Here is a 12,163-nt window from a genome sequence, read left to right as displayed (position 1 = left end):
GTGACAACATTGATAACGTATGTGTAACAAACCTTCATGGAGATTCACCAGCTTTTTCTCCTCAATCTCCTAAAACCTCAGTACTGACCCAAATTACATTGATTCAAAAAGGCAGACAGGCTATTGCCGACGTTAAATGCCTGTTTTCGTGTGTTTGTGGGTTGTCCTAAATACCTCTGTTCGGTGTACAAGCGAACCAGTCCCGTCATCGTTTATTCTGAAGATCTCCAGAAAGGGGTCCGATTTGCTGAAGAAATCCTTGAGAGGAAACAACACACAAACACACAAGCCCACAAAAACCCACAGACACACACACACACACACACACACACACACACACACACACACACACACACACACACACACACACACACACACACACACACACACACACACACACACACACACACACACACACAAACACTCACACACACACACACACACACACACACACACACACACACACACACACACACACACACACACACACACACACACACACACACACATAAGAAACCAAAACCAGATCGGTTGGCTTTATTCAGCGTAAATCCTTCAAAAAGTAAAGAATAGCAGAATTGTTGACTCCGTTCCCTTCCTTGTTTCCCCCAGTCCTCCTCTGCCCTCCCTCCTGTCTCTCCTCCTCTGCCCCCCCTCCTGTCTCTCCTCTGTCCCCCCTCCTGTCACTCCTCCTAAGTCCCGCCCTCCTGTTTCTCCTCCTAAGTCCCGCCCTCCTGTCTCTCCTCCTCTGCCCCCCCTCCTGTCTCTCCTCCTCTGCCCTCCCTCCTGTCTCTCCTCCTAAGTCCCGCCCTCCTGTCTCTCCTCCTCTGCCCTCCCTCCTGTCCCTCCTCCTTGGCCCCACCCTCCTGTCTCTCCTCCTAAACCCCGCCCTCCTGTCTCTCCTCCTAAACCCCGCCCTCCTGTCTCTCCTCCTAAGCCCCGCCCTCCTGTCGCTCCTCCTTGTTCCCGCCCTCCTGTCTCTCCTCCTAAGCCCCGCCCTCCTGTCGCTCCTCCTTGTTCCCGCCCTCCTGTCTCTCTTCCTAAGCCCCGCCCTCCTGTCTCTCCTCCTCTGCCCTCCCTCCTGTCTCTCCTCCTAAGCCTCACCCTCCTGTCGCTCCTCCTTGGCCCTGCCCTCCTCCAATGGGTTTGGATTATTCATCTGGGTCTCTCAGGGTGTGTGTTGGAAAAGGTACTTTAGGTTTACGGCTGAGTTGGTCTGCGGACGAGTGTGGACTGTGTTACCGTGTTACTGTGTGTTATTGTCTGTGTGTTTGTGTGTGTGTGTGTGTGTGTGTGTGTGTGTGTGTGTGTGTGTGTGTGTGTGTGTGTGTGTGTGTGTGTGTGTGTGTGTGTGTGTGTGTGTGTGTGTGTGTTTGCATGTGTATGTAGGAGGGAGATGGGGTGAGGTGCAATTTATTCACCAACCAATCCCAGAATGACCCCCCTAATACTTGACTTAACGCTGTGTGTGTGTGTGTGTGTGTGTGAGTGTGTGTCTCTGTGTTTGTGTACGTGTGTTAGTCTGTGCGTGTGTGGTCAAATATGTTAGCGTTAACAGAGTGCTCGGTCTCCTAATCCGGTATTCCACACCAGCCATCGCCTTTTTTTTGCCCACTAACTCACACCCACTCAGAGCCATACCAACACAAATACACACCCACCAAACCCAACAGATACCCTCCCATCCCCCCCCCCCACCCCCGCACACACACACACAGCGATACATGTATACACCCCCCACCCACCAGACACACAAACACAAACCTTGTCATCTAGCTTACGAGCACTGAAGGAGAGTTCGACATAATCATCATTACCAGACAGCTCCTCTGCTGTCACCTGGAGAGATGAGAGGGGGGAGCGATGAGAGGGGGGAGAGGGAGAGGGAAACCAGAGTGACACAAGATAGAGATGTTAATGAGAAAAACTACATGTCCAACAGCTAACATCCTCAGCCTTGTTATCTCTCCTCAGTGAAAACGCTGGTTATGGTGTGTGTGTGTGTGTGTGTGTGTGTGTGTGTTTGATCGTGTATGTGTGTTTGCGCTTATGTAATAACGATATCCGCAATAAAAGGTAGCGATTTGTAAAACACCTGTAGTGTTTAAATGAGCCTCTAAGGGGCCACAATTACTGTCAAGCATCTATCCACAGTTTGATCTGTTTGTCCTCTGTTTCAGCACTTATTCTTTCTTCTTGTGTGTGTGTGGGTGTGTGTGTGTGTGTGTGTGTGTGTGTGTGTGTGTGTGTTTGTGTGTGTGTGTGTGTGTGTGTGTGTGTGTGTGTGTGTGTGTGTGTGTGTGTATGTGTGTGTTTGTTCATGTGTGTCTGAGAGTGTTTGTTTGGTTGTGTGGTGTGTGTTTGTGCGTTTGTGAGTGTGTTTGTGTGCGTGTGTGTGTTTGTGTGTGTGTGCGTGTGTTTGTGTATGTGCGTGTGTGTGTGTCTGAGAGTGTTTGTGTGGTTGCATTGTGTGTGTTTGTGCGTGTGTGTGTGTTTGTGTGTGTGTGTCTGTGTGTGTGTGCGCAGCCTGTAATTTTCCTACCGTAATGGAGGACTTTCCAGCCGTGTTTCCCTGCTTAAGCAAGGCTTTGGTCAGTTTCCTTTGGGAGACAATCTAACACACAGACACAGACACAGACACACACACACACACACACACACACACACACACACACACACACACACACACACACACACACACACACACACACACACACACACACACACACACACACACACACAAACACACACACACACGCAAAATGTATGAGATCTAGGAATAAGCTGATGTACTGTCAGCACTGGCAGAAAATCAGCAGTAGTATATTTATTCTTTCCCCCACAATCTCTCTCTCTCTCTCTCTCTCTCTCTCTCTCTCTCTCTCTCTCTCTCTCTCTCTCTCTCTCTCTCTCTCTCTCTCTCTCTCTCTCTCTCTCTCTCTCTCTCTGTGTTGCTCTGGGTCTTAGCAAAATGGGTCATGGATTCTGCATGTCTTTATAAAGCCCCACCCCTCCTTCTTTTTGTACTTCCACTATGATTTTTGTGAAATTGTATCGGAGTGATACCTATAGCATTGTATTTTACTAATCTTTTATACCTTGCTACTGCAGCACATCCCTGTTGCTAGCTCTTCTCCTGTCAATCAAATACTTGATTTTCAGTACAGCAAGGAGATAAGGGAGGGGAGGACTGCCAGGCGTATCAAACGATCCCAGAGCAGAGTGGTTCCAGGACATCGGAGAGAGCTAAGATACAGGTCTGCATTACTCAGCTTGGTTAAAATAAAGGAGGGAACTGTTTACTTCAATAATAACTAGATCTCCCTTGGGATCAGCCATCATTTCATCCTACATTCATACACATAGAACAGTGTTTTTGTCTGTTCTATTTGAGATTAATTAAAAATATTATATTTAAACAGGCCCTTGTGTAACACCTGTCCCACCTTAGTCATATGTGTTTTGACCTGATTAGAGCGGATTTTTGAAAGATGCATCCTCGGGTGAAGTGTGCAGACTCATTTCCCCCCGTGGAGGTCAATGAGGTGTTAAGTAAGTAAATTAAGTCAAGTGTCACAAAGTCCTGCTGTCGTAACCTAAAATCTGACCTCCTCGAAACGAAACACATTCCCATCAATAATCTAATTTCATAGCCGCTGAAATAACCTTTGAAGAGAGTCTAGAGATTGCAGACGTCTCGCTCTCTCCCACTCTCTCTCTCTCTCTCTCTCTCTCTCTCTAATGTATTTCTCTCTATCTCTCTCTCTCTCTCTCTCTCTCTCTCTCTCTCTCTCTCTCTCTCTCTCTAATGTATTTCTCTCTATCTCTCTCTCTCTCTCTCTCTCTCTCTCTCTCTCTCTCTCTCTCTCTCTCTCTCTCTCTCTCTCTCTCTCTCTCTCTCTCGACTATCTGCTCAACTCTTTCGGCAATTCCTCTTCAGTGTTAATTAAAGGTGCCTCTTCTTGTCTCTTACTTGTACACTCTACCGGCGTGATCTTATTAATATTTTGCCGCCTCCTTGTGTTTCCTTGGGTATTATTCGTAACGTTAATGACCCCATTATAACATATTAATGACTACTTGGCGCAAAACAGAGAAGATTTGAAACGGGTATTCTGCCATTGAATGAGCATACGCAATTCCTATTTACTTTCAAGTCGTTTAGGCAGGCCCTTTATCCATCGCACCTTACAGTGAATTCAGATAGCGGTCATTAATTACCTCTGCTTTAAGAGCAGGTATCGGATAAGTTCAGCGAGATAGGCTTGAGATAGGCTGCAGACTTTGGGGATGGAACTCATTACCTTTTGGTCTTCAGACAGACAGCCTCCCCATAACGCTGTCCTGCCTCAGATATTTTCCAAATCCACATTAAATTCATTACTTTCTGTTTCATTCAGCACTTTAAGTAATGCTCATGGGTACGCAGGAGGCAGAGAGAAGACATTTCATTACGATTCTCTGCACAGCTTCCACTCTGTCTCTTTTATCTTCAGCTTATGCTGATTATTTCAATAGACCTCACAATTCTTATGACTAGAGACACATAATAACTTATTACTTATGGACGGGTGTAATGCAGTATCTGATTCCAAGGTTCAATGGGGCATGTTTAGAAATCCCAAAAGTTGGACTTATCCAGCCACAGAATTAATTGTCATGCATAAACGTTGTACAGACCAGACTCTACATAAACAGTGATGAACAACGACCTTGTGTTTGTCCTCTTCATAGCTCTTCAAATACTCCCACAAGTAATAACAACCGACAGAACAACAATTAGCATTCAGGGGAGGTGAGATATGGATCCGTTTCATGGACCATAATACTGTTTACGGGTCATAAGATGGACTAGCTAAGAAAATTGCTTGTATACCCGGCTCGCTACTGGACGATTAGTGATTCTCTCCTCGTGATAGGGTATTACGACGAGGCCACTTCGGTGTTTTACAGTCTAGTGATATTCTTTATTATTGGACCTATGCTATAGAAAGGGAGGGGTACTGACCTGTCCTAAAGTGCACTCCATGGCCCCCAGGAAGTCAGCGTCACGGAGTCCGTTGTGGCCGGAGCTGATGTCGAGGAGCTCAAAGCGGAGCCTTTGGACTTCTTCAAAATAGAAATCCACCAGGAAGACTTTGGAGAAGACTGGGTTAATGCTGCTGCGGATCACCTCTGTGCGGTCCACCTTTGAACACACACACACACACACACACACACCACACACACACACACACACCACACACACACACACACACACACAACACACACACACACACATACAAACCTCATTACATTTCACGTGGCATGCGTGTGTACGATGCAGCCACAGCAGCAGCAGCAGCAGCACCACACTCCTCTAGATGCAGATAATCTGTTGTCTTGTTAGTTTTGACAAGATGCAGATTAAGTCATTGCCCGGAAGACAAAAAAACGTTTCTTTCATTATGCTTCAAATGCTGTACACAAATGTAGGTACCAATTTAAAAGACGTTATTGTGAATGGAATGTTGTCGAGAGTGGCATGGATCGATCTTGGGGAATTTTGTTGAGTTCCTTATAAACTGGAAGCCAGTCGATAACCCTGAGGCATATAGCCACAAACTGAAAATCACACACACAAACTGAAGTCACACAAGGAGAATGCACTGAATATTGCCAAACTAGCTTTTATGGGGGTCTCCGAGGAGCATATAAAGTGAACTACATTCTGTAAACACGATTTCAGCCCCTGTGGAGATTGCATATGTGAATGTGTGAGAGTAATGTGCATCATTCATAGAGCATGGCTGTTATGGCTTTGTGTGTGTGTTGTGTGTGTGTGTGTATATGTGTGTGTGTGTATGTGTTTCTGTGTTTTTCTGTCTATATATAGGCGTGTGTGTGATTGTGTGTGTGTTTGTGTGTGTGTGGGTTTGTGTGTTTGTGTGTGCGTGCTTGTGCTTACATATAGGCGGGTCCATTGTGTGGGCATGGGTATATTCCCTCCGTGTTTAAGCTAGATATTCATGAGGCAGACAATGCAGTCGGATTCACCTATATTTCCCCAGAGGTAAAGAAATAAAAGAATTGGAGAAGGTAAAGTAGGGCTACTCCCCACTCCCAATCCGATAGACCCCGCGCCTTATTGCTCCTATCTCTCACGGTGCCTACTAGACATCGGCAGCTTGGGGTTGGAGCAGGAACGTCCGTTCCAACGTCAGCAGTGAGTGCTGCAGCGCCATCATCAACATACTACCGCAATGCTTGCTGCTTTTCAATAATCAATGCTGGCCCGGATTACGTTTCAGGGGAATTTTGCATCCAGAACCCTGCCTCCGCTCAATATAACGAGATTATTGGGGCGCTTCGAGGCTCTGCTCATTCCAGTGGGTTACTCCGACTGTATTCTCTTAGGTCAAAACAAATCTCATTTTTTTGGCCCACATCTCGTCTTTCTCTGAAATTGCGTTTTGCCGTTCAAACGGCCAACACGGCCCTGGGGAATAAAGTGAAGCTTTGAAGACGCCAGTGTGTGTGTTGTTGTGTGCTGCTGACGGTCCACGGTTCGCAGCCTAGCGCAGGGGGCACCGCTTCACAGAGGTAATTTAGAAACCGAAAATGGACTGCAAGCACAGGTGGAAACAGAGGTGGAGCGACCCCCCCCCCCAGGCACGATCGATGCTCCTCGTCAAATTAAATCCATTATGTGGTCCTTCGAGGCGCTTGAGTTTATACGTTTATATGCTATGAACAAGTGTATCCACGGCTACGGCGAAACCCCCCTGCTCAGCATCCCTGCACCCGATGGGGGGAAAGGGATGCTGAGCAGGGGGAGTTTGGGGGGTTTTGGACGCTTGCTGTGCCAGTCATCATTACATGCCATCCGAGATCAACGACCTGCACCAACCCCTTCCCTTCTAACCTCACCCTCGAGCCCCCACCGCCTCCATCCCCGCCCCCACCGACCCCAACGCCCCAACCTGGCCCGCCATTACCTCAAACCCACTGGCCGTGAGACTGCATCTTCAGCACCACGCAGGGGTCGGGCTTGGAGAGGGCGTCGCGGTCGGAGATGCCGCGGGACGCCACGCGCAGCTCCACCTTGGCCAGACACGGGGAGCTGATGAAGCCCAGCGTGGCCTCGGCCGACTCGTAGATGTTGCTCATGGCTGCACACTTCCAACACACGCTCTCCAGCGCACGCTCCCAGCACTCAAGAAGCTCTCTCTCTCTCTCTCTCTCTCTCTCTCTCTCTCTCTCACGCACTGCAGAGAGATAGAGAGACCCAGAGAGAGACCCAGAGAGAGGGAGACAAGGAGCAAGGGAATGAGTTATAGTTTCATCTATGAGATGCATGCATCGAATAGATCGATGAAGGATGGTTGGATAGGAAGATAGACAGATAGATGGATAGATGAATCAAAATAGATGGACAAATAGATGGATTTATATAAATATACTGTTTATAGATAGGGCAAAAGATAGATGGACTATATATAATGATGGATGGATAGATATATAGATTACATAGAGTGATACATAGATGGACGGATATAGATGGATAGGAAGAATAATAGATAGAGTAGTACATAGATGGAGCGAGAGATAGATTGAGCAATTCCTAGACAGACGGATAGTTTGCTTGATAGACAGAGAAATGAATAGATAGCAAATAGATAGACAAATAGATGGATCTATATGCATTTGTTTTAAGCAAGCAATTTGTGTGTGTGTTTGTGTGTGTGTGTGTATATGTGTGTGTGTATGTGTGTGTCTGTGTGCGTGCGTGCGTGCGTGCATGTGTGCGTGCGTGCGTGTGTGTGTGGTGTGTGGTGTGGTGGTTCTGACTGGGTCTTGCTATCCAGTGCTGCAGTTCATCTGAACTGTGCTGTTTGTTCTGAGAGGAGCAGATGTGGCTGCGGTGGCCCTGACTAAGCAGTCAGCGAGAGCAAGCACACAACTCAAGGTCAGAGCGGCCCGCAATCCACAAGCTCTTCACACACACTTCCACACCAGGACACGCGCAAACACAGACACACAAACATAAACAAACACACACACACAGGCCAGAAAAAAACAAAGAGATGCCTACACTCACCAACTCACATTGAAATTTGATTTGCAAAACACATGTGTTTACAATCAACACACATGGACAACCACACACAACACACACACAGCATCAGATTCTGCTGAGTAACCAGAACACCACGTATCCTTATCTCAGGTTTCTGGAGTGTATTTGTGTGTGACACAGTGGCAAAATCAGTGAGGAGGGAGGAATCCACCTAAGACATCCCCAGTACAGCACGCTCTCTATTCCATCTCTCAGAAGCATAACTCCATATGTCATGTTCTCGTTATTTTATAAACAGCTCCTTCAGAGGAGCTGCTATGGTGAACAGAAGACGGTTGTCCCTGAAGTGATGTTCTATATCAACACTAAACCCTTTACTTTTTGAAAAACTGCTCAGAGAACAGGAGAGTTTTACGGTCTGTTTAGTTATCAGACGTGATACCCCTGAATATGTGCAATCGGTCGCCCATCACGCCTCACCCCTGCCTGTTCCAACATGACTCAATGTATCTCTGCTCTCTGTCAGTCACTAGCTAGATGAAGGCTTTTGCTTGAATGCTGGATAGTATTCGGATTCGTTTATAGATTAACATGTCACAAAAACAAAAAAGCAGAAAACCAGCTATAATTGAGCGTCCATGGCCATGACAAGCCAAGCTCTCTCTCATTAAGGTCAGTTCTTAAAAGAGCTATTTTCACAGTATATCCTGAAAGGCGTCTAGCCAAGCCTTTAAATCAAGCTAGTCAGAGACCTCACCAGTCTGGCCTGGTGGATGGTACGAACAGAATATTAATGCCATGGTCTAGCGGTGGCATCCTAAGGGAGCGAAGCTCTTGAAAGTGGGTCTGACTCTGACCTGAATGTCTCCCACTCCCTGTCTCCCTCTCCCCCTCTCCCTCTCCAACTCTACTCCCAAATCCCCCTTCTTCTTTCTCTCCTTCGATGTGTCCCTCTCTCTTCTATCTCTCTTGACCATCTCAGTCTTTCCTTCCACGGTCTTTCTTCCATAATTCATGCTTGCTTGCATGTGTATGTGTGTGTGTGTGTGTGTGTGTGTGTGTGTGTGTGTGTGTGTGTGTGTGTGTGTGTGTGTGTGTGTATGTGTGTGTGTGTGTGTGTGTGTGAGTGTGTGCGCGCCTGTGTGTGTGAGAGTATATTTAGCTAGGTGCCGGCGTCGTGCACGTGGGGAAGGAGCACATGGCACCGTTCAGTTGGCCGGTTGACGAAGAACAGATTGAGGTGTAGGCGGAGGTGTTTTGTGTCTTGTCGTATGCAAACCCAATGGTGGTGTTTTGTGTGTGTTTGACATGTGTTTGTGTTTTATTTGTGTGTCTCTGAAGCCAGATTTTTTGTAGTTTTTCATCACATCATGTGTGCTGTGAGTGCTGTTTGTGTGTGTGTGTGTGTGTGTATGCATACATGTGCGTGTGTGTGTGTGTGTGCGTGTGTGTGCATGCATTTGCGTGTGTCTGCACGCATGTGGGTTTGTGGATGTGCACGTAGGTTTGTGGGTGTGTATGTGTGTGTGCAAGTGCGTATGTGAATGTGTGTTTGTGTGTGCATGCATGTGTGTGTGTGTACGCAAACGCATTTTTGAGTGTGTGGGTCTGTTTTTGATATGTGTGTGTGTGTGTGTGTGTGTGCGCACGTGCGCTCAGCCTTGTGTGTATGTGCGTACACGCACGCCTGTGTGTGTGCATTCATGCGTGCACTCTTGGGTGTATGTGCGTACACGCACGCGCCTGTGTGTATGCATTCATGCATGCACGTGTGTGTGTATGTGTGTGTGCATGTGGGAGGCAGCAGATGCCTGTCAGTTCCAGTTGACAGCCGATGACATTGATAGTAATGGAAGATATGAAGATTGCCCGTCGTGAAAATGAAACTTCTTCCCAACACAAGATGCAGGGGAACCAATTCCAACCGTCTAAATTACAATTATAAAGCAGCCCAGGCACATGGCCGAGGTGATTATCCTCCTCAATACACTCTTGTATTTGAGAGTTCAGTTTAGGCAATGTAATTTGTGTGGAAACGATTTGGGAAATGTGAATCGCACGCTGCAGCTGAGATCGCTCAACGTCGTCCGTTTCTTGAAAACAACACAGAAAGTTTTTTGCGAATAAACAACCCTGTATATTATACATGAGGGCTCTCCATATGACCACATATTACTGAAACAACATTTAATACCTACAGTGATTCCGCGCTAAAATGTCAGGCCTTCATTAGCATTGATTTTATCATAAACAATAATTTGCTGTGGGAAATAAGTGTTTTTTAATCAGAGATAACTCGCCTCATATTGCAATGTAACATTTATGAAATACTTAGCAGCCAAATAGGCACTGCCAATAACCAATCCAGAGTGGCTATGATGGTAAACGAGGGGCCGAGATTGAATACCTGGCCGTCTAAAGATGCAATAAAACGCTCCAAAGCTCTCTACTGTGAACTCTAACGGAGCACATATTGGCCATCAATTATGGCTTTACCACCATTGACATGAACCTTGACTTTGACCTTTAGAAAAAGAGAGAGAGAGAGAGAGAGAGAGAGAGAGAGAGAGAGAGAGAGAGAGAGAGAGAGAGAGAGAGAGAGAGAGAGAGAGAGAGAGAGAGAGAGAGAGAGAGAGAGAGAGAGAGAGAGAGAGAGAGAGAGAGAGAGTGTGAGAGAGCGAGTATGGGATATAGAGAGAGAGGCAGTGCATACACGTGGATGGTGAAGAGCGTAAAATGTGACATTGATTCGGAAATTAAATAATTCAAATACATTTTTCTTAATCAGTATTGATAGTTCTGTTTGGGGTGTGTTACGTTAAATAACATATTAGGCTGGTAGGCTATCGAGCTATTCTGTGAGTGAGAGAGAGAGAGAAGTGAGGCTGTCAGCCGTTTCTGTCTCGCTGCCTCATAGCATATGCTCTGGGAAAGGGACTGGAGACTGACCCAGCAAATGAAGTGTACTTACAAACAGAGAAGAAAGACAATAAAGAGAGTATTTATAAGACGCATCGTGAGAGGATGAGGGTTGGAGAGAGAGAGAGAGAGAGAGAGAGAGAGAGAGAGAGAGAGAGAGAGAGAGAGAGAGAGAGAGAGAGAGAGAGAGAGAGAGAGAGAGAGAGAGAGAGAGAGAGAGAGAGAGAGAGAGAGAGAAAGAAGGGAGAACCTCTCGTTTCTCTGATGGATTTCGAACCGAACCTTTAACACAACCGACACGGGTCCCTCTGACAGCGCAGACCCTATATCTATACACGACATGCTTTTTAATTCTTTCAAAGTTTGACTTCTAAGTAAGAGTTTACAATGCCATCCCTCGTTAAAATATGTTAATTGAATTCCGACCATGGGGAGATTTCATACGGTAATCTGTCAAACAACTAGATCAGCGCCCAAAGGTGACCCAATCTGGATCCACCACATATAACATGTTTTGCAACTATCGCACCTCTATCGTTGGAAAATATAGCTTTCATCCACAACCATAAGTATACATAATCCTATTGAAGGTGTTATCCGCCGTCGTGGAGAATGATATTTGAATCAATAACCATTTGACGAGCATTTACATATACATGATATACATGATGTGGAAAATAAATCTGGCGGTGAAATGTGTCCAGTAGCGCCACAATTACCTCCAGCTGCTACAGTTTCCCGCCGTCGAAAACTCACCTCAACGACCGGGAGAAAAGACCCTCCACCGGAGAACTTCACTGGACCGGACTTGACAATTACGGTTGTTCTGGCGTCCTCTGCTCCATCTCCCTCTCTCTTTTATTGTTAAATGTGCTGTACCACTAAACAGCCTCTCACAGCGTTGACAGCCTCAGAACTGACCGGCTCGGTGCTGCGCTCCGTGCACCTGGGTGTGCACCGGGGAAGCGGTGTGCCGGAGGAGGAGCACGGCGCTCCACTTAACAGGAGTTTCTAACCCGCTCGAGGAGCGCGCTGTAGGTACACACATGGGCACGAGGGGCCTCCGTTTGTATACCAGCGGCCTCTCGTGGCCATTACATCAAACGACATTAATGCGAAACAAATCTGGTCGGGTGGAGGAGTTGGAATTGTCCTTATCTCATGTGCCGTCGCACACGACTTGCA

The 12,163-nt window shown here is 46.8% G+C and overlaps 1 protein-coding gene across 2 annotated transcripts in view; it reads right to left on the bottom strand.

Moving 5' to 3' along the window:
- Positions 1-11,980, bottom strand: part of cpne4b (copine IVb) — a 29,096-nt gene extending 17,116 nt beyond the window's left edge. Inside the window, exons 1-6 of one of the 2 annotated variants that reach the window (XM_030347958.1) lie at positions 11,735-11,980; positions 6,978-7,247; positions 5,009-5,188; positions 2,543-2,614; positions 1,765-1,839; positions 175-258 (exon numbers count right to left, since the gene is read on the bottom strand). In XM_030347958.1, the coding sequence (XP_030203818.1) occupies positions 175-258; positions 1,765-1,839; positions 2,543-2,614; positions 5,009-5,029 (252 nt within the window). In that variant the 5' untranslated portion in view covers positions 5,030-5,188; positions 6,978-7,247; positions 11,735-11,980. The remainder of the gene's footprint in view (positions 1-174; positions 259-1,764; positions 1,840-2,542; positions 2,615-5,008; positions 5,189-6,977; positions 7,248-11,734) is intronic. The other variant, XM_030347959.1, reaches the window with a different exon arrangement.
- Between the last annotated feature and the right edge of the window lie 183 nt (positions 11,981-12,163).

This window comes from Gadus morhua, chromosome 22, assembly GCF_902167405.1.
Source record: "Gadus morhua chromosome 22, gadMor3.0, whole genome shotgun sequence".
In the NCBI taxonomy this organism is placed as follows: domain Eukaryota; kingdom Metazoa; phylum Chordata; class Actinopteri; order Gadiformes; family Gadidae; genus Gadus; species Gadus morhua.
The sequence above is the reverse complement of the archived record's forward strand: the minus strand, read 5'-3'. Positions and strand labels throughout refer to the sequence as shown.